This window comes from Gallinula chloropus (assembly GCF_964237585.1).
Source record: "Gallinula chloropus genome assembly, chromosome: Z".
Lineage (NCBI taxonomy): Eukaryota > Metazoa > Chordata > Aves > Gruiformes > Rallidae > Gallinula > Gallinula chloropus.
Window position 1 is genome coordinate 31131619 of NC_140089.1, and position 23268 is coordinate 31154886.

The window sequence follows — 23268 nt, forward strand, 5'->3', positions numbered from 1 at the left end:
GTGGTATCTTTGCATAGTTAAAGCCCCCAGTGAAGCCTAAAAGTGGGTAATGAAAAAGCTGCTGCCCCAAAACTTGCACTATACAGGACAGGAAGGTGCTGCACTCAGAACCAGCGCTCTGACCACTGGTGTTGCTTTGTGTCATTTCGGAGATGGGTGCCAGGCGTGAGTGCAGGCACGAAGGCGACTCGCTGCTGGGTGTGAAGCGCAAAAGCCTCTGTGTCGGAGGGCTGGAGCTGAACCTGTGCATCAGCTCTTTCTTACACCAGCAGGGCAGGTTGTGTGCACTGTGTAAACCAAAGTAGCCCAAATGAGAGGTTTGAGAAATGGTGGAATGCGAAGACTTTGTCAGGCCAGATCTAACTCACACGCAGCAGTAAACAGTCTGTTAAAGAAGGTGTTTTCGAGCCTCCTTCAGAGTAAGAGGAGAGGATTAGATGGAACTACAAGGAATTGCTGATGTGATACAGAAAAAAAGTTAAGATTGTTCGAGCTCATCATAAAAAAAACCCAAAAAATCCCAGAGATTTGTTTGAGTATTAACCTCTGCCATTGTTTTGCTTTGTGTAGAAGCTGTTACTGTGCAGCAAGTCTAACAAATGGGAACCTGAGCTTCACAGTTCGATCCTGCTCTTTTGGATAAATCCATCTGAGAAGTTAAAATCCAGAACGTGACAACACTTAAAATTCTGACCAATTTTATTAGAGCACTAATGTTGATACGTAAAAAACACAGTATGAAATATTATCACTAGCAATGCTAGTTGTTAATACATGAAGTAAATTAAACAACCTACTTCATCCTTTTTTACAGAATACAAACGCTTACTCCTGCAGTTAATATTCCTTACTATTGCCTTATGCATCTGCACCTTTTCTACTTTTTTTTTAAGACATCTTCCAGGCTGCTGCTTTTCAAATTGGGTGTTAACGGTTATAAACCTCTAGCACAAAATGGACAAAATGCTGAATCAAGGCAACTTCAACATCAACTGCTGTGGAACAATCACATTTTGGTTTACACCTAACACGTTGATTGTATTCACATTTTAACTGAGCAGTGGTCCAATTAACAAACACAGTGATTATCCAAAAATATACACAGTATATAAAACCCCTATCAGGTCTGGGAGGAAAAGGCCATCCTCAGGAAGTCCAGGCAGCTGGAAGCAGTCTCAGGAAGATGCTCTCTTCTGTTCAGAAAAGGGAGATTCGTAGGCTTCCATCGGTGGGCAGGTACAAACCAGGTGTTGGTCTCCGTATATGTCATCAATGCGAGCAATCGTGGGCCAAAACTTGCTTTCAGGTTTCACAAATGGCTAAGTACAGAAGAAGGAGGAAAAAAATAAAAATCCCCAAACCAACTTTTAATTGTTCTGCGAAGCAAATCTGACTAACTGCAACAGACATTCGACGTTTTAAAAATGACAAATGACGGAGAAGTGGGTGGTTTTTAAGTCATATTTCAAGTCTTCCCTGAAAGTTAACGAGCATGTATAATAGAGTTGGCAGGCAAAAGACTGTGTCCTCTGACAAATGCTTGCAAAGAAGCAGTTGTCATGAGATAAAAGAAAACTTGTGACCCTTTGAATAACTTACTTATGGAAAGCAACCATGGAAAAGCAGAGGAGACTACCACAGCCTGTGCTGTTCAGTTGTAATCTAATATATAGAACAAGGTGGCAAAACTCATAGGCAGAGTTAAATTCTTCCTCTTTGAAACAGTATATAGCAGTAAGGTAGATGCAATGCAGTTTTAGGTAAGAAAAGTTAGTTACAGTTCTGCTTAGCTGTTAACGGTTGTGGAAGCAATCTTATGTAGCACTCTGGAGAAGTCTGGATTTTATTCGGCTCCAATTTTGACCTTTATTTCTATCGGGCTCACATTTGTGTGGCTTGCCCCATGCTGACTGTGCATTTTGTCACACCCTCATCCAAGTTCCTTGGAGCAAAGCTATGAACACCAGGACTTGGGAGTCTGTTCTGGGCCCTGGCACAGTATGTCAGAACTGAACGGGCTGTCTTCCACAGGAGTACCTAGTACTAAAGTGCTGAGATTTGAAATCCAAGTTTGCACTTCATATGTAAAGGCTTTTCTAAAGATCTTTTTTCCTCCTCTTGGAAAACAGAACTAATGGAACTACTGTAGAGCTCACACACATAAGAATTGAGCAACAGTAAAACTGGCTCTGAAATTTTTATTCTTAACAGATTACTTCATCTCCATCTGACCACAAAGCCACAGAGCAGAAGCAGCACATTTATGTATTGCCACACCACTGGGGCCCTGTTATTTACTCACCAGTGGGAATGCTGCCACTTCTCTGGAATAAGGGCGATCCCACTTGGAAGAAGTGACACAGTTGAGAGTATGTGGTGACATCTGCAAGCAAAAAGACACGAGATTACAGAATTTGAACATATCAGAGTGAACCTTCCTTGAAGTTCACACTGCTACAAATAAATAATGGCTGTCTAGAGAGTCTCTACAGAATACCAGTTATCTGGGGAGAAAAAGGCAGATTTAAAACAGGAAACGAGTCAGTATCTGGATTATTTTTCAGTTTGCCTGAAGAAATTACCCAAGGTTTGAACAGGTTACCAACTTTTCACTAAATCCCCTTGGCATTTATAAAATCCGTACAGCGTTACAGGACTTGCACAGAACTAAAAAGCTTGTAGCAATTTTGTGCTGAAGGTGCTAAAATAATTCAATCTTTCTTTTACTAGTCATTTTAAGGTCATTGCCCTTAAACCAGATAAATAAGCATCTCTCATTCAATACTTTGAGATGGCCTCAAAAATTATAGATTGTGTTCTTGTCTAGATAACTTCCTCTGCTGTGTCAGCAAAGGCAAGGCTTCTGACCTGAGAAACTCAGCATTCAAATTCTGAAAGAGTTACTGGTTTCTAAACAAGCAACATTTCACTGGGTTCGTGTGTGTGTGTTCACAGTTTGTACATGGTTGGTTGAGAGTTGCCGAAAGACCAGGAAGCGGACTCCCCTGCTCTCAAGTTAGGTCTCAAAAGGTTAAGCTGATGCTGGCAGTTTGGTCTGCCCATCATCTTACCTTTAGTGGGTTAACCTGAGGGTCCATCCTGCCCTCCTCTATTTCAGCAATTTCCTGCCGAATACTGATCATTGCATCACAAAATCTGTCCAGCTCTGCCTTGTCTTCCGACTCGGTTGGTTCAATCATAAGTGTCCCTGCCACTGGCCAGGACATGGTTGGAGCATGGAAACCTGATAAAGGAGAAACCAGTTATGGACAATAGGTTATGAGCTAATATATGCACTAGCTAGCAATTGATTCACAACTTCAGCCCTTTCTATAACCTTTATGAGCCTGAACTTCATGGGCAATGCTGGCAGTGTAGTGTAGAGGTACGAGAGACTTTTTAAGTATCTTACTTTTCAGCATTGAAGGGGTGATGCCATTGTGTTGTTTACAGCAGAGTGACATGCTCTTCATTGCTTTGCTATTTTCAAGCCCAAAGTTTTAACTATATGATCTGCAAGGTCCTTTCCAACCCAAACCCTTCTGTGATTCTGAGCTGGGTTATTTCTGTTGGTGCTACTCATTTCAGTGGAAGTGCTTTGTCATGTTACCTTCTTAGGACAGGCTGGATGGCAGAGTGAGACAGGTATAGATCTCTGTGCTGCTAAACAAGGTAGAAAGAAAAGGTCATCTCTCACGATTCCTTTCTGGTTCCACTGCTAATTACACTTCTCTCTTGGCTGCAGAGGATGGAACTTTACTAAACTGATCCACATAACCTACTGAGAAGTCTGTTTACCATCACAGCAGCCCACTGAGGATGAGCAGGAAGGATGGTTTCTTTGGTATCACAACTGGGCTTTGGGTTATTTCACTGATGAGGTGTTGTTGGTTGGAGTTTTGACAGCTTTTATGCATCTTTAAAGATAATTCTGTGGGGTCAGGCAGTTCAATGGGTCAAAGAGAGAGTAGCCACAATCAGATTACTCAGAGCATGTATACAAAACTGCCTAAATTGTATCAGGATGGAAGTGCATACTATTACCCTACTTCAAAAGTGTTATGCTACCTTTTGGCTCGAACCCACCTCTCCAGTGGCTAAGCATCACATAATCACAAATTTGAAGGCAGTTTACGCGACTGCGGAGGTAGCAGCAGGCTTCTAAGTAGCTACTACAACTCAACTGATGCAAATAATCTCTCTAAGCCCTTAATGAACATGAGGAGACCTGAAAGGATCATGAGAGATTCATCATCCATAAGCACAGGGCTAGACTGTTCCCCTTTAGAAGACATTTAGGAAATTCTCACGCTGCTTTTTTTAAAGAAAAGACATTTGACTTACCATAATCCTGAAGCCTCTTAGCAAGATCTACAGCTTCAATGTTGGCTGTTTTTTTGAAAGGTCTTGTATCCAGAATGAATTCATGGGCTACATAACCTGTACATGAAAAAACATACACTAAGTTTACTTACTAGGAGAATAATGCAATCTAACAAGGAGTCTATTGTGATTGGTTTTGTGGAGAACATGTCAAAAAGACAAATTAAAAAATATCCACTGGGCAGAAACTCAAACTGAAGAAATGATCAGGTGAGAGACACATTTGACCACTGGACCTCTGTGCCACAAGTCACATTGAGATTAAGCTTCATTCCCAGAATCAGACCTAGGAAAGGGTAGCCTGAGTAGCTCCTATAATTTACAAGGACTGTGAAAAATAATTGGATTTGTCAGTGGATAGGCACCATTTAGGTGTCTTAGGCTATCTTGAATTAAACATGTACAAGACAAAAAGTTTTGTATTATGACAGAGAAGAGCTCAAATCAGGTGCTGTAGGCTAAAGGTATTAGTTATCTAAATTCATATCTATGATCCTGGAGAATCTTGTTCCATCTCAATGCTGAATCCTTCCAAGTTTGCAACTTCCATTCCCCACTGTGAGGAAATAATATATTCTCTTAAAATGCAAACCAGCAGGTTTAGCAAAGGTGTGCTCTGTTAAATTCAAGACAGACATTTTGAATAGCACACACATTGTACCAATGTTCTTTGGTGCCATTCAGCTTAAACACATAAAATAGCATTCTCTGATGGCTACTTTCTTGTGACAGATAATTCTTTCACCCCTTACTCATTACGTATGTCCTCCTGCAAAATTGGAGCGCTGTTGCAGGGGACTAGAATGTTGCTAGAGTATTTTGCCTTGCCAAGGGGCTTCTCACAAAGGAGGGTAAGGAACAGAAATGAGAAAAAATTGGTGTGATTGTGGTCTGTTTTGATGGCTTGTTTTGGGGGGATGTTTTCAGAGAAAGTGTGCAAAGTTCAGATCTAGAAATTGCTTCCAGTTCTTAAATTGTTGTGCCACTGGTTGGGGGTGATTTGGAGGTCTCAACTTTGTTGCTTCCTTCTTTTTCTGTTTATTAATCTTCTACCAGACTACAAGAAGAACAATCTGATGCCAAGATTTGCTCCAACTTTTGAAGTAAGTTCTTCTAAATACAAACAGGCATGTTTTCTTCTGCTTCCAAGCATCTGTACTGTATCCAGTTCTGTGCTCCGCAGTATAAAAAAGGCAGGGATGTTACAGAAAGATTCCAGCGGAGGCTACGAAGATGATTAATGGAGTGGAGCATCTCCCCTGCGAGGAAAGGCTGAAAGAACTTGGGCTGTTCAGCTGTGAGAAAAGAAGGCTAAGAGGGGATCTTATTAATGTTTATAAATATCTCAAGTGTGGGACACAGGGAAATAGCCAGCCCCTTTTCAGTGGTCTGTGGGGACAGGACAAGGGGCAATGGCCTCAAGTTGGAGCACAGAAAGTTCCACACCAACATGCAGAAGAAGAACTTTTTCACAGTGAGGGTGACAGAGCACTGGAATAGGCTGCCCAGGGAGGTGGTGGAGTCTCCATCTCTGGAGATATTCAAGACCTGTCTGGATGTTTATCTGTGCAACCTGTCCTAGGGAACCTGCTTTGGCAGGGGGGTTGGACTTGATCTCTGGAGGTCCCTTCCAACCCCTACAATTCTGTGAATCTCAGTTCCATTGCAGTGCTTCCACAGAAGCATTCCAGAGGTTATTTCTCTCCTTGCAAACAGCATTTAGACAAGTTTGAGATGCAGGTGTCACTCAGCATTGAAAAAGAATGACAATGCAAGCCAACTTTCCCACTGGGGAAAAGTCATCTTTGTAGAAGCAAATTGTCCAATACTTGCCTTTTGCTCCTCTGAAAAGGATTTTGTAGTGCTTCTCTAGCCTTTTTGCCATGTAGTTTGCATTTAGTATAGCAATCTCAGAAGCATGTTTCAGACCCTTTGCTCCCATTGTCTGAAAGAGAAAATAACATGATGAAAGAAGTCTAAAAATGCTGTCAAGGTAGCTAAGTGTGTTCTTGTACTGGCAGGCATGATACTCAACAGCACCTTAATGCATCTGGCTAGCTTTAAGGCAGTAACACTGCTCCTACACGGTCCTGCACTACACTCACAAGGTATTGCTTGAGAGCAACTTTGGTATACGTAGCTTACGAGGTCACTTAGTGTACAGGAGGTTTTTTCCTAAAGCCAAGAGAACTTTTCCTTAAACTGAGAAGGTCTGAAATGGACAGGAAAAAAAAAGTGAGCAAAACTCAAGAATGTCATCAGCGTGCTTGCAAGAAGTGCACACACCTGTGACCATCCCTACGGTAAGAGTGCCCAGAGAGCTGCCCAAAAAGCTGTGGGTGCTGCCTGTAGAAATTATCTCATGTCAGGGATGATACTGTGCATTGTAACAAAGACCAGTGCCAAATGAACAGAGAGGCACTTACTTCTCTGCTGCTGGACAATACTGGAGTTGAGCTGCGATTGAGCTTCTTAACACTGTGCTTAAAAATTAAGTTGGCAAAAAAGAAAGTCAAAACAGCCCTCAAGGCAGCCCATTTAGATGGGACAGTGTAAAGTGATGGTGCTTGTGTTGTGAAAAAACAGCTTTCCTTAAAACTTTACAGCATCTTAAGCATTCTTTAATAGGAACCAGCTTTCAGTCACAGGTGATTTTTTTACCCACAGCTGAAAAGCCACCTTGAAAGTCATACCAGCTCATATTTGCTCATTTCAAGTTCCAGTAGAGCTGCTTTCCCCTGGAGTAGGATTTTCTATGGTTAGGGCATCAAACTGGCAACAGGGTACTCTGAATGACACTGCCCCTTCATTCATGATCCCAACTCTTTCTCGCACTGAAAGCTTTAAATGTTGCTCAGAGACCAAGCACACTCTCTTCTCAAGCAGAATTTGAATCTATGTGCATCTCTGTTGGCTGACTCCTACTTACATATATGTAACCAATTATTCACAGGCTTATCATTACATTGCAAGGCATTAAAAAATTAACGATAAGCCTGCAAATGATTGGTTGTCACACATCAAAAGCCAAAACTAATCTCAGTTTTCAACTAATCCTGGTTTTCAAATTCAGTAAAATCCCCTGGAATTGATGTTCTTATTAAATGGATTTTGGAGAGTGAAATGTAGCATACAGGTCAAGTATACTGCTGCATACAACCATAAATATTCTTGGAAGGAAGTAATTACCAAGCAGCTTTTAAACACAAAAGCTTTGATATCAGAGACAGTGGAGGGTCAAGTCTTCTTGCAGCTTTCTGCCTCATGTCCGCTTGTCTCAAGTCTTGGTACAGACAAGGGACATAAGAATTAAGCGGGCTGCATAGACACAGCAGTTGTCCTGCCATCCCTTCCTACTGCAACAGATGGCAACAGGTTAACTCCATTGTCTGACTGGAAAACAAGGAGGTTCAAAGGTCGTAAACAACCTATAACCATGCTGTAACCACACAGATTTCAGCCTGTGCAATCGTCTTACAACAAATTGTTCATGTGCTTCCAGTGGTCCTCAGACTTGCTGAAACAGAAACAGACCCTCAGCCTATACTCCTTATAAAGGTCTACTCACCTTGATATACACCCAGGAAATTGGCAGTATAGCACTGGAACCCCAAGGTGCAGCACTGACAGTACCCAAAGGACATGCATCTTTATCCAGCTGTATTTTGATGACAGGATGGGTAGGCAAGTAGGGTGCCAAATGTTTCTTCCTGAAAGAAAAACATTGATTTTAGGACTTAAATGTATGTTCCTGTGCTACCATTTCTGGATAATTTCAGCAGTAGCTTTTCTTCACCTTCCTTCCAAATACAGTCCTCCAGAAGGCTTGGTCTATGTCTGCTTCAACCCAAAGTTTATGAGCATAACTAGTGAGAATGGAGGATGACACTCAGATTTCAGCCTATTACATGAAATTCATGCATCTATCCAAATCAAAGTGATCTTTTTAGAAGAGTAATATGATTTTATTTTTGAGGAATATGACTGCCCCTGATTCAATGAAATGTAACAATGCTGAATAGATTGATGTAGATGTAACTTAAGAGACAATATCACTTTAATACAATTTTGCAAGATAGATTATCCCATGGCTTGGAGTAAGTGAGTTGAAAAAAGCCGTAGTTAACATATCTGCTAGCATGGAGTTATTCCAAAGGGACACAAGTGATGCTATCCATAGATTGCAATTAGAAGTTTCCTCCTTAAGCAACGTAGTTAGACAAAATCGGATGGCATTAGATCTGCTACTTGCCAAAGAAGGAGGTGTGTGCATGGTAATAAACCAAAGCTGTTGTGCATACATAAATCAGGAAAAAGAAATTGAAACAGATTTAAATAGTAAGTGGAAACAAACACAGATTCTTCACCAAATAGCTCAAGATGATACATCATGGGGATTTAAAGAGGTTTGGAACAAGCTTACTTCCTGGCTCCCAAACTTTGCCTGGCTCAAACAACTTTTCACATTTGTTATTTTGATAAGTATTTTAGTTTTAATTTCTTGTGTGGTGATTGAGTGTTCTTTGTGGTGTTGTAAACAGACCACTATAACATACGGGGATTGGAGGAGAAATAAAATAAGACATCAAGTAGAGCCAGGTGAATACTTTTCAAAAACATTAAGACAGGATAGTATAATTTGAGATTACAAAAGAATTTGTAAGGATAATAAAAAGGGGGGAATGATTCAATGGAATGTAATAACGCTGAATAGATTGATGTAGATGCAGCTTAAGAGACAATTAATATATGTTCAATATAAGAATTTTCATGTTTTTAAGAATAGATTTCTTTTAGATTTTAGTAGAATATGGCTGTAACCATGTGAGCTGTTTCATGAAAGCGGCTACAAAACTCAACCATAACAGTGCAACAGCCTTGAAGCTAAAGAAAGTGAAGATAGGGGAGTCCTAAATAATGAGACCAATGACCAATTAAGAGACAGAGTAAATCTTGTTTTCAGCACCAGAAGACCCCCTGAGTGGCACTGAGAATGCTCTATCTGGGAGGACTTAATGTAAATGACTTAAGAAATAGTTTGTATAACCCTGCCTTTTCTTAGAGATTATAATGAATATGTATAGTTAATCTGTATAAATATGAGAAATTTGGCTTTAATGGGCGCACGCATTTGGAGGAGCGATCCCCTGTGTGCCCAGTGCTGCACTAAAGGGTACCTGCTTCATAGTCACCAAGGCTACTAAGTTTTGATTCCAGCTTTGCGAGGCATCACCCCACAGGATGCCACAGGTTCATGTAGTTCATGTACCATTTCTGTGTTCTGACTACATACACTACCAACCCTCCAAGTCCACAGATCATGTCTGCCTTTAATCAGAAAGCAGACTGCTGAGCGAGGTCTACTGCGCACACGAATGGGGCAACATGACAGTCAAGGTTTGTGAATACATGTGAAATATTCATGAGAGGTTCAACAAGGCCAAGTGCAGAGTGCTGCACATGGGACATAACAGCCCCATGCAGCGCTACAGGCTTGGGGGAGGCTGGCTAGAAAGATGCCTGGCAAGAACATTCTGGGGGTGTTGGTTGACTGCAGACTGAATATGAGCCAGCAGTGTGCCCAGGTGGCCCAGATGACCAATAGTATCCTGGTTTGTATCAAAATAGTGTGGCCAGTAGGTACAGGGAAGTGATTGTGCCCCTGTACTCAGCACTGGTGAGGCCACAGCTCAAGTGCTGTGCCGAGTTCTGGGCTCCTCACCATAAGGACATTGAGGTCCTTGAACGAGTCCAGAGAAGGGCAACCAGACTGGTGAAGAGGCTGGAGAGCAAACATTACAAGGGGTGTCTGAGGGAACTGGGATTGTTTAGCCTGGAGGAGTCTGAGGGGAGACCTTATTACTGCCTACAACTACCTGAAAGGAGGTTGTAGAGAGGCGGGTGTTGGTCTCTTCACCCAAGTGACAGGTGATAGGACAAGGGGGAAAAAAAAAATTTACTGAAAGAGTTGTCAGGGCCTGGAACAGGCTGCTCAGGGAGGTGGTTGAGTCACCTTCCCTGGATGTGTTCAAAAAAAGGGTAGATGAGGTACTTAGGGATATGGTTTAGCTTAGGATGGGAATGGTTGGACTTGATGGTCTTCAAAGGTCTCTTCCAACCTTGTGATTCTGTGAAGACGTGACTGTCCTGGAGAAGGACAAAAGTTTACGAACAACAATACACCTCTCCCATTCATGGCTCTGTACTTAAGTGAACTGCCAATCAAGTTTCTCTATAGGGTGTTTGGGGTTTTATTAAAGAAAAGGCTAATAAAGAGATACTCACACTCCAATTGGTCCCATTCCAGGTCCTCCTCCTCCATGGGGAATGCAAAACGTTTTATGAAGGTTTAAGTGAGAGACATCAGAGCCATAATCTCCAGGACGACACAGACCCACCTGTAAAGGGAATACTCTGTCTCAAAATTTTAAGCCCTATTACTTCATTCAAGAAAAAATAGGCTGAAAAAGAAGTTATATGCTTTTTAATTTTCCTTTAACATGATGCCTCGTAAACAAGAATTGATGTAAACATGTTTTAGCTTTAGGAATTCCTGTTCATCCCTGTAAAGAATGTCTTTGACAAAGATTAGGCAGACTAAGCCAATTTCAGCAAACAACTACATTTTACAATAGTTTTCAGGTCAAAATGAGATAAGAGAATTATTTTCACCATCTAATTTTCATTACTGTTCTTGGAAACCTCACCTCCTCCCTCAACACTGTGCCACCTTGTGAAGAAGCTGTGTTATGGTATGAACTGGGTACTGCTGCTCTGGTTTTACTCTAAGGAAGTGTAGACTCCCAGTTGCAATTAATTCCCATAGAAGATTTTTACCTGGGCATTCATATTTGCTCCATCTAAGTAAACCTGGCCTCCATGTTTGTGAATCAGGTCACATACATCTCCGATCTCCTCTTCAAACACACCGTTGGTAGAAGGGTAAGTGATCATGATGGCTGCCAAATTCTCTTTGTGCTTGTCCACCTTGTGGCAGCAAGGAAGGGAGAGGGAAGAAAAAAATAAAAAAGGTCATTTGGGCTCCTAAATCTTTTTAAGAGAAGATTTTTACAAAACCATGTAAAGTCAAGTATTTTACAGGTGAGAAGCAAGTCTACCAGCAGGTAGTCTCAGTCATTTATAGTCAGCAAAAGATACCAGGGTCTTTCCTTCAGCAATACCTATGGAAAAACTAGTGCTTTCGAATAAATCCAAACATTAAATTAGGGAAGAAGGCATGGTATTGAACGATGTATGTTTAATAGTCACTTCCGGGACCTGAAGACAAGCCAAGGTGAAGTGATCTAAAGACCACCCACTCCCCTACTTTCAGCACTGCAGTTCTACAACTACCACAGGTACCTACTTATATATATATATATGGAAATGTATCCTGAGAATCCCCTGAATTCCCAAGATTCACTTGCAGACAATCTACTGAAAAAAGTGAAAAAAGTTGCCTAGCAACACCTTCCCCAGCAGAGGTAGGCTTGAACTAAGTGAAGGCTGAAGTGCAGGTTCAATCCTTCACACCCATAAACATTCATCACTTCAAATACTAGATCTCAACCAAAAAAAGTCTTTTATAAAAGGGCCTACTGTGTAAAAAGACTTTCTGCACCAAAGATCCTCACATTAAAGAAGGTCTCACAAGTGTCACATGGCTAGTGTCTGAGTGAGCAAAAAAGGAAAGGATTACTTATCCTTTTCAAGCATGTGTTCACTGTTATTGCCCTAGTGCCTCTCAAAGGAAAGTCTGATTCAGCTGCCAACACTATTACCTGCAGAGGAGAAGGAATGTTCCTGCCCTGAAAATTAACGATAATTAAATACTCACCATTGCTTTTAAATGGGAGAGATCAATGCTCCCATTTTTATCCACTTCAATTGGCTGAATCTTCATCCCTGCCATTTGTGCACTTGCTGGATTTGTACCATGAGCAGATTTAGGAATAAGGCAAACCTTAGAAGGAAAAAAGAAGGAGGGACTAAAATACAGCTAGCTAAAAAAAATAAATCTTAAAGCATTATGGTCTGTGCCCAGCCACAACTCATTATCCAAGTTTTCAAAAGGGATTCTGAAGGAATGTTTTCCATTCAAGTATCAGCATCTAAGCACTCATTAGAAAAACAATGCTTTATTTGCTGCATATTTACGGTTGCAATTCCAGAATACTATCTTAGATCATCACATTTAGAATCTTTTCATCTCACCCCTCTTTTAATAGAAAAAACAAACCACTATTTTTTATCATAATCAGCCTCCACATGTACAGTGACTTGAAAGGAAAAACTATCTAGTTCCAACTTTCCACTGCATCTTCAGCTGACTTACAAAGAATTTTCTTCTGTGTTCTTTTCAAAACAAAAAATTCAGACTGAAATATCTTGGCTACACGAAGGCGCCTCAGGCAGCTGCTTGCATGTTCTCCACAGTTCATTCAAAAAGAAAAAGGAGAAGTACTTTTACTTAAACATATATAGGTCCTTGTTAGTGAAAGTGAGGAAAATGGAGCCCAGGATGTTTCCAGGCATTTATATTAGGAAGCCCACCCCTTCTAAAGACAATAATTATGCCTAAAAAAAATCCAAACCCCAAAACCAACAAAAAAAATCAAAGCATTTGTTTATTGTGATTATCTGGAAGGTTTAATTTACGTAAGTTTATTAAATAAGTTACTCAAACTTTGCTGCATGAAGTAGCTGCCAGAAAGGCACTTTGTTTCCATGAGAAACCGCACAGCGATATTCATCATCTACCTCTGGCTCCACAGCTCCCCAAGGCCCCAGTTGCAGCAGCCGGCTGCTCGCTGCCCTCTTCGCTGCCCAAGTTCCCCTGAGCGGCCTCAGGGAAGGGACCCCCGCCACAGCCCCAGCGCTGGGGAGCCGGGTGGCACATTCAGCTGCACAGCACAAGTGTGAGGAGCCCAGATCGCTGCTGGGTACAGAAGTTATTGGCGTGGCCACGGCAGGGTGGTTTGGGGTGTGTGTGGGGGAGCTGCCAGTTGAAGTCCATATCCACACTTCTTTTCCCACGAGAGGGCACCAAATCCCAATGACGTCGAGCGCCAAGACTCTCGACCTGCTGTTTTACTTACTTCCTCCAGCCCAGGGAAAGAAGGGTCGTTCCAGTTGAAAGGTCAACATTTTGTGGACATTGTTATTTTTTTCCCCGCCTTCCACCTCCCCCATCTTTCCCCCCAAGATTACCTCGACTTTACTAAAACATCTGAAATGTGTTAAGGGTGAGTGACTGCGGTAGGCCGCAGGCTCTCTCTCCTGTGCAGCTCACTTCTGAGAGGCTACAGGCACAGACGCCTGAGGATCTCGCACAGAGTAAGAGAAACAAAGCCTGTGTGGATAACCAGAAAATATGAATAAAGTTTCAACCCAATTTCACTTCCCACCAAGTAAAAATACTGAGGGGAAAAAAAAAAAAAGGCAGCTTGTAATTGAAAAGTGGCTGATTCTCCAGAAGTCTGAGGAGATGCCACAAAGAAACAAGAACACCACAACTACTCACTATTCCTTTTTAGGTAGTTTCCTCACACAGAGGTTGCAGTTCACAGGAAGCTGGGACTATGACCCTTCCATTTTGAGATGGCAAATGAATTTCAAAGCCAAGTATAAAATCAGGTACTGAAAATACGAGTACCTACCATTTAAAGCCAAATCTACAGGTGTGTGAAAGAGGACGACCTAACTAAATCCAGATTTACAAGAAGTTTTTGATGAGGTTCCAAAAAAATGTTCCTACACTAATTTACAGTGGGGTAAGTAGGAAGGATACATGGATGGATAAATATTTCATGAAAATACAAGAAAGTACACACATAGATACTAAGTTTTGACTGTGGAGGAAGGTCATCCTAACAGAACTTTGTAAGGACCGGTGTGGGCTCCCTAGCATTTCAACTTACTGATAATCGGTTTATAATGGAGACGTACAGAGAAAAGCTGAACATCCTGTTCATACCAAATCATCCAGGTCACTAAAAGGACTGACTGCACAGTTCAGAAAAGCAGCCACAGTACTGAATAATAGCATTCAAACCAGAATATACGGGAGCCAGACTGATCTAGAATATTATACAAGGTAACACACAACTGGAGTCATAGTTTTGAAGCTATTGCCACTCAAAAGAACTTACAGTGCTGAGGGAAGGGAGGGAGGAGGGACAGTGACTGCATTAAAAACTAGAAAAGAAATACAGAACAAAGGATAAGGTACAGAGAAGTTCTGGGAATAACCAAAGGGCTTTTTTGAAAGGGATGGACAAACAACTGCAACCCGACTAGAAAGGCAGAAATGAGGATGGATAAGGCCATGATAAAAACCTCAGAACTAACACATGATATGCCAGGTGTTAACAGGGAAGAACTGTTCATCATCTTTCAAGAGTGTGGCGGTATCAGAGGAAGTCTCAAATGTCAAGTTAAAAAAAAATAAAAACATTTCTTAATGAAGAAATATGATTATATGCTAATGGATGATAAAGCCACAGAACCTCGTCTCCAAGTTACTGTAAATATCAGAGGTGATATGTTCAGTATTACTTTCAGATTGTTCAGCTATAACTGCCTGCCATCAAATGCAGATAATGAATTCTCTTCAAAAGAAAACTAGAATTCCAAATTATTTTAAACATAGTGTACCAGCAGGAATTAATTCCTCCTTGGGGTTAACTGCAGTTCCATCACCTCTCATGTTTACAAGAACTCTCTTTTGTCGATGACTCCTTGAGGTCAAATTTTCAGCAGTTAGTATATTAGAGAACACTGATCAAGCCTTTGGATTCTAGAATTACTAATTGAAGTGAATCAACACTGATTTGCATTATTCACCTACAGTTTCTGTGGCCCTTGTAAAGTGAGGTTACCAGAAATCTACTTCAAACAGTTTGAATGTTTGAAGAGAACTGGCTGAACCTAGAGATCTTTGAGGCGTACCAGAGGCTTGCCTGCTTCTTCTCTCAGGAGTGGCTGCACTGGGAACCCACTGACATTTTAAGTAGCATGAGTTTTAGACAATCAGCTCCTGTTTCCTTTGTAACTCAAAAACCAGGAGAGGGGGCGGCATACCACCAAAAGAAAAATAGTGGCTGTCTTTGTCCTTTTGCTTTTGTGGCATGGACATCTGGGTGTAAGTTCACCACAGGATCTGAATCACTGTTTCACAGTCAGGACTAGACTGTGTGATGGCATCAGTGATTACATCCACTCCTTGATCATAAGCCCACCCATAGGCTTTAGGTCTCTCCCTAAATGTCCTGATGTTTTCTGGACCCACTAAAGCCAAGAATAACTTGTTTTTAAGTTCCCAGCCCATGTCTGCCTGCGTCACTTCAATTCTGGCAGGCTGGTCTCCCTGCTTGTTGTTGTGGTGCTCAGTGGTGCTGTCCATGGTCTTGCAAGCACCTTATGACACGCGGTTTTACCATAATGCTTTGTACCTGGGCAGCGATGCCTTGCCAGATGGGCTGCCAGTTGGCAATGATGTAGCCAAGCGTTTTGTCAGTGGGTCCAGTTGTTCTGTCAGAGGTTCTAGCTGAGCCTCAACACAGGGCTCACAAGCTGTAACCTGGCATACACACACATGCTCTATTAATCCACCATGTCTAGACAAGTTTGCGTTCCTTTCTTGTTAGCCAGTGGGAACACAGTTGTTATCTAATTGCTAGCAGCCCGAGGGGGGTGACAACATCCGTCTTGCTGGTGTAGTCCTAAAAACTGTATCTCTTGTGCAGGTCCTGTGACCTTGGTTTGGTTGTATGGCAAAACCAGCTTTTTGAATGATTCTTTTCCCCTTCACATATGCTTCCTCTGTTGTGTTGCCCGTTACAGTGATGTCATCCATGCAATGCGGGTGAGCGGGGGCTTCACCCTGTTTCAAGACAGTCTGTGTAAGTCAAAGACTTGTAGGTAGGGCTGTGCTCTACCTGGGGCAGTTGGGTTCAGGTGTATTGGACACCATGCTACAAACAAACTGTGGCCTACTTTCTGCTGCCAAAGGGATAAAGAAAAATGCTTCAGCAGTATCAGTTGTGGCATACTACTGGGCCACCCTGACTCCCATTCATATTCATCCCACATGGCAGATGTCAATAGTGACATCACATCATTCAGGCCACTGTTACTCTCCACCCTCAGTCAAGACTTTTGCATTGGCCTTATGGGACTATTTAAGGGTTATTAAGTCTTGATTATTGCTCCTTGGCTCTTCAACCAATGAATCAACTTACAGTCTTAGTAGCCAGGAAGTTTTGTTTGGTGCAATATGGCCATCATGGTGCACCATCATGCTAGCACAAAGCATCTACTGTTCTTTGTCATGCAGCAAGGTAAACAGTTGCTTAATCTTCTTTATGTCAACTGTGGCTGTGCCAAAGGCCCACCAGTACCTTCTTGGGTCCTTGAAATACGCTCTCCTGAGGAAGTCTATGCCAAGGACACATGGAGACTCCAGGCCATCACAACTGAATGCTTCTGCTATTTGTTCCATTAAGAGTCACCTCAGCCTCCAGAGACAACTGTTGGCATTCCCCCTGACTGCACAAATCCACGCCCTCCTACTCTTATGCCATACACTGTGTGTCAGTATCCACATGGATCCTTATGCCCACATGGATCCCATCTGCCAGCCCATCGAATCCATTCAGTCCATTAAACTTTGTTATCCCTTCCCTGCACTTAGCCAGAGGCAGGGACTCTTGACTACTGCTTGTCAATTTCACTCCTGAGGTGTCAAACCAGAAGTTCTTTCACCAAACAGAAGAAGAGGCATTTTCCATCTTTATTCTGGGTCCGGGGGCCTGCTGATTGCTTTCTAATGTCTTGGCAGCAACTGGTATGGAAGCCTTCTTGATTGATCCCTTCTTAGTGGCTGTCTTCACCTGCAGTTCAGGTACACAGGCTTCTAGCTTTCATGTGAGTGCACTGTCACTTTTCCTTGTGTCCTACCCCAGCCATGCAAGAAGAACCAGAGGGTGCCTGCCATGTAGCTCTGTTTCCCTCTGGCAGGGGGAAACTAACTCCATGGGGCATCCCTGACTGCCAAGACACTGCTTGTGGGAATGAGAAGTGGAGGGATTCTCTTTGAAACACCCTGGAACTAGCAAGACAGTCTCTCCACAGATGGTATCTCAAGATGTGGCCAGCCCACCACCACCAGTGAGTTGGCATATGACACAGATGCATTTTCCACAGACATCCACTACAAGTCCCAAGTGTACTGGATGTCACTCAGATCTGTGGAGACCTGTTTGTTGTCCGGGTCACTTTAGATGCCCCTCCACCACGGCTAATTCTCTTAGATCCTGAACACCTTCCTCAGCAAGAGTTCAGTTGTCTCAGAAATTGACAAGATCACCCTTGAGAGGAGACCTCACACTCAACAGGAACCCCCTCCAGAGGATGCAGACTGTCACCTCTCTTCTGATTTCTTTGTTGATGTCCTAGTCCCTAACAAGAGATCACAGCTGCTGGGCTTCTCTACTTTCAGTTCCTGCCTATCCCCACCAGCATCCCAGGCAGTAATACACTTGCCTGGCAGGCAACCGTCATTTTTTTTTAACATGTATCTTGGAGCTTGCTTGGGGTTAGGGATGGGGTGGTTTCTGCCCCTTGGATGACTTGTGTCATTTCCTCCTTATGTTTCCTTGCCATAAGACTGGCTTCTTGATCAGATCTCTCCTGTACTTTTACTGATTGAAGCCAGTGCTTCCCTTTACTACTGGGTCAATCACTGTGGTTGTGGTTTGGGACCATGTCTCAACCACTGCATCCTTAGTGGCCCACTTTCACCCACTGCTCTGACAGAGCTAGATAAGAGGCCCATCAGGCACAGGCCAAGCTCTAAAACAGTGCCAGGAACTGCTTAGTCTCACTCAGGTAGGCCAGGCACCCCTTCATCAAGAGGTGTTCCAACTCAGTGGGATTGCATGCCTGTTCAGATGTAAAGCCCCAGGTTATAGGAGTTGATGACAGTCCCAGGCACCTGCCCAAACCCTTCTACACACCCTACCACTCAGGCATCAACTGCTTCGGGGTACATTTCTCTGTCAGCTTAACAAGAAGTTGCTGACTCTTACCCCAGGGCCAAAACAGGTTCCACGCGCCAAACAAGCCAACAGCGTTAGATAATGGGATCAAACATCTTATGCAAGGATGCACAAAGATCTCAGGAGCTCATGCAACAAAGCTGGACTCATCAACCCCAAACAGGAGGGAGGTGTAAGGTTTTGTTCCTTCTGCAGCGCTGCTCGTGCATCATAGGAATGGCACCACAGTCAAGGTCACAAGCCAGTCCGGGCACAAGGCTATTGCTTTCATCAAAATGTTTCCAAGGACAGTGAAATACATGGGCAATCTGCACAGCAAACAGCAAGAGCCAAAAACAGCCATTAAAGAGCCTGAGACTCTGATACACAATAAAGCAAACAAGCTCTGTGACGCACACAGGAGTCTGACAATCAACAAATTAACATGCTCAGATCAAAACTGTCATTACCTCAAGCCCCAAACTGGGTGCAAAAAAGGACTGTGATGGGTTGACTCAGCCAGTCACCAAACACGCACACAGCTGCTCACTCACTCCCATCTCCCATGGGACAAAGAGAAAATAGAAGTAAGGTGAGAAGATTCATGGACTGAGAGAACGACCATCTAATAGGGAAAACAAAAGCCGTGTGCATGAGCAAAGCAAGACGATGAATTCATTCGTTACTTCACACGGCCAGGCAGATGTCCAGCCACTTCCTGGAAAGCAAGGCCTGAGCTTTTACTGCTGAGCATGCCATTTTATGGCATATAACATCCCTCTGGTCAGTGTGGGTCAGCTGTCCTGGCTTTGCCTCTCCCAGCCTCTTGCCCACCCCCAGCCTACTCCCTTACCAGCAGGAGAGGGAACAAGGGACAGGACAGAGCAGTGTGGGAGAGAGAGAAAGCCTTGACACTGTGCAAGCACTGTTCAGCAATAACATTGCTTTAGCCACAAAAGTACAGCACCATGTGGGCTGGTACAGAGGAAGTTAATTAACCCCATCACAGCCAGACCCAGTACAATCACCCTCTGAGGGAGTCCCCCTCCCTCATTCCCACTGCCTGTAACAAAAGACTTTTTAAGGCAGTACCCACGAAGCGTGAGGGAGGCAGCTGAAAGCTTGTCACGGATGAGGATGCACAACCTAGTTTCTCTCTAGGTGAGTCCTAGCTGCTGAATCAACTCTCCTTTCTCCACTTCCCACCCAAAGTTCTTCCCAGCACGGCTGTTGACACTTACGGTTCTATGACGTTCTCCTTTTGCATTTAAATAAGCTTTGATAGCAGCCAAACCTGCATACTCTCCTTGGGCTCCACTGCAAGAGGAATACAAACCCTGTTACAAAGGTGCACAAACCAGAAAGTGCCAGTTCTCTACTGAAACTTCAAAACTCTCCACCCTCATCCTTCTCAAGGGCTTTAGGCAAGTGACAATAAATTCATTAGAAGAAGCGCATCCCATGGACTAAATTACTAACAGACAAACATCACTTAATGCCTCTTTTGCAAACACTAGATGAAAAGTTACACTATTTTATGTGCTTACACTACAATCTTAAATCCTTTTGGTGACTGACACTACATGCTTTGGCCAGAGAGAGGCAAACTAATACTGTAGTAAAGTGTACACAGCGACACGTAACAACTCTTTCAGTGTCAGGTTAAGTCCTTGCTGCTCATTTTGTATCAAAACTGCTAATGGACATAAACAGGCTGCAGTAGCTTTGCTTTATTTGTTTCAGTGAGCATGCAGATCCTAGGCATTCTTCAGTCAAAACTAGTGTTACCCAGAGCATCAAATGTTAGTTTCAATAATTATATAGCTGCCAGCTGGTAAAGCTTATTCCTATGTCAAATTCTTAATTTTAGCTCATAGGGGAGTATCAGTAACATCAACATTTTAAGCCAACAATGGTGAAGAAAGCAGCCTTCATAGGAAAAAAAACATGGGGGGGAGAAAGCTTAAAAGTATAGAAAAGAGCAAATCATTAAAAGTATAGAAAAGATGAGACAAAATAAAATTCTGCAGTTTTGGAAAACCAAATTTTATTTTCATCACCTTGCACTGAAGGCTTCTCTTAGTCAAATTTAATTTTAGAAACATCTTCCTTTTTTGGCTTGCACATTTGCTTTAGAGATAAATTTTTGGAATCATGTTAAAGAGTAAACTTTCAGGAAAAGAAGTTTCCTACCTGTTAGGTTGGAAGGAGATTTTGTCATAGCCAGTAATCTCACACAGGTCCTTCTCTAAATCCTTGAAAAGTTGCTGGTACCCTTGAGCTTGATCCAGTGGCACAAAAGGATGGATGTTGGCAAATTCTTTCCATGAAATAGGCTATATTAACAAAAAAGAATGAGCTGTAACAAAAATTTGTGCTGAAAACTGTTTTGTTGCTAAACTCTATGAAGGAAAGAAGCCACCCTGTGCTAAAATAAAAATCAAATATTGCTTGTACAGCAAGGCAAGTTCTAAACCCATTATAGGATGATTTCCTGTACCTTTGTTTTTTAAACATAGATACTTAAAATCCTCAGTTTCTCCTTCTAGGTTACCTACCCTTATGTTGAGCTGTGGGATCCCATGGCAAACAGAGAGATGTGGAATAGTACATAACATTCAGTTTGTTTCAGGCAGTTTTGTTGCTATCCATTTGAATTAGAAGGGAATATACAAGACAGAAACCAGTGAAGGGAGAAGACCTAGAGAAGGCAGTGAGGAAAAGGGGACAGAGGAAAGCTAGAGAGAGATTAAAGCAAGAAGCTGTCAGGGAGGAAGCAGAGGAAGCTCTTTTGGAGTCTAAAAGTCATTCAGCAAATGATGTAGAGCCTTAGTCAGGCTGCTTGGGACTTCAGGTCCTCACCTGGGGAAAAAGGATGTTGTCCTGAGAGGTAGCAAACTGACAAAGAAGCACGAACTGCCAGTTCCACCTGAGTCATACTGTATTTCTGGGAATGTTTTGTAAAGCAGGTAGAAGTTACGTCCCGTGACACCACATGAGAGAACAGGGCTCTGATACCCAACTCCAAAAATTATTTTCAATGTTTTTTTTTAATTCAGAATGGAGTCTTCAAAGCCACTTGCTTTCCTACTGTTTTTGCAGTCCTACTGTGCTTTTTGGAGCCTTTTTTCCTAGCTGAAAAGGGAGCTGATGACTTTAGCTACATCTGAACCTGCCTCCTCAACTGGAGTAAAGAGCAAAAGTAGTCTTTACTTCTCTATAATAACACTGGCTAGATAGTTCAGTCATATGGGTCTCAAGTAAGATGGTATTATTGCAACTTACTGTAAGTTCAGCCGAACTATTGAGCTTCATTGTGCAGGATCCCTAAAAACACAAACACATTTGTTAGTATTTATTAAAATATCTGAATATGTATGCAAGTACCTAATTTTTTATCTTTTTTTGGTAAATACATACCAAAGGAATCATGCTGTGAACAAGGGAAATATCTTTGTTTTCTAATCTCTTCATGTACCGCACGATGTTTGTCTCAGAGTGATAGCTGGAAAACACAAAATGAGGTATTAAGGCAAGCAGATTAGCTATACCACCTGCCTGATCCATGCTCTAACACAGGAAGAGCCATTAAAAAAGTTTAATGCTGAAGACAATTTTTAATATATACTAGGGACTTACTTCTAAGTTAGTACTTTATGCTCATTAATAGTAAAGTGGATGAAAAATTCCCATTATAATTCATGCATAAATGCTACCACTAAGTAATTCATATAAGGAGTGTACTAAGTCTGCTGATACTATGTGAGCTTGTACAATGTAGCAGATTAATGGAAAAACACACTGAGGATGTGACCATGAGTACTGTTTTGCTCACTTAAAAGGTGAAAATATCTCCAAAAATGTTACTGAAGCAATTATTTCAGAGTAATGACAGACACTGTCAGATTGCACCAAAACATCATATGTAGAGCAATTTCACAAACCTGTTGAAAACCTGATGTGTCAGGAACTTGGAAGTTCTCTTAAATGGGGTGTTAAGGATGCCTTTGGTTTCCTCGCCCATACTCTCAGCAATTAGCTCCTTTGACACAAAGAAACATGGAGTCAAATACTTCTATGGAAATTTCTCTTGTCACAGTCAGATTTCCATCAGAACTAGCTTATACTACCTGCTTACCTCAAGATTTAATCAGCTCTTTAGGTAAAACACCCAACCTTTATTAGCATACATGCCTAGCATGACAAAATTGTTATATTAAAACTGGGTACAGATGTCTTAGTCCTCATCTTGGAAGCATTGCTGATAATTACTAATGACGTACAATAAAAACTCCGTTGGGAGAGAATTAATCACCCACCATGCCCTAAGCCTCACAAAACAAGTAACAGCCTAAACACAAGGTGTCCAAGCTGACTGAACGGATTATTCAGAAAATGGATTACTTGGTTACATAAATCACTGTCATCTCATACTGCTCCTTCTTTAATAGGTCTGAAATTCTCAGTGTTTAAAAATGGTCATCACAGAGACATCCAATGGCCCAAGAGCAGTTTTGCTTTTCTATAAACTTCTCAAACATTGAGATAATTTATGTATGTATGATATATTTTCTACTTACAGACGAAGACTCACAACCAAAAATCCATAATATGTCATCTAGGTCTTTCTCATTTACAGTTTCATCAAGAGATACTCCAAGCTATGGATAAAAGCAACAGTAATTACTCAAAGGCCTTAATTCCAGTGTCAGAGTATATTTGTTCTGGTTGAGAAATGTATTCCAGAAACAGAGAAGAAAAACAAACCCAAACCCAAAATCCACACGGAAAAAACCCAACCTACCCAACAATATGTAAATGTCACTCATTGTATGTGTTAGATATG

At 42.0% G+C, this 23268-nt stretch overlaps 1 protein-coding gene across 1 annotated transcript; it reads right to left on the reverse strand.

Annotated features, from left to right (window-relative positions):
* Positions 1-687: 687 nt before the first annotated feature.
* Positions 688-3134, reverse strand: GLDC (glycine decarboxylase). The gene is made up of 3 exons (XM_084278030.1): positions 3072-3134; positions 2303-2383; positions 688-1319 (listed from the first exon to the last, which is right to left on the reverse strand). Exons 1-3 carry the CDS (start codon positions 3096-3098, stop codon positions 1176-1178), a joined length of 252 nt encoding a protein of 83 aa, XP_084134156.1. The 5' UTR covers positions 3099-3134; the 3' UTR covers positions 688-1175.
* Between the last annotated feature and the right edge of the window lie 20134 nt (positions 3135-23268).

Coding starts and splice junctions, on each gene's coding strand:
- GLDC (XM_084278030.1), bottom strand. CDS start 3,098: ATGGACCCTCAGGTTAACCCACTAAAG. Junction 2,384..3,071: donor CTCAGGTTAACCCACTAAAG/GTAAGATGATGG, acceptor TTTTGCTTGCAG/ATGTCACCACATACTCTCAA. Junction 1,320..2,302: donor AAGTGGCAGCATTCCCACTG/GTGAGTAAATAA, acceptor TTCTGTACTTAG/CCATTTGTGAAACCTGAAAG.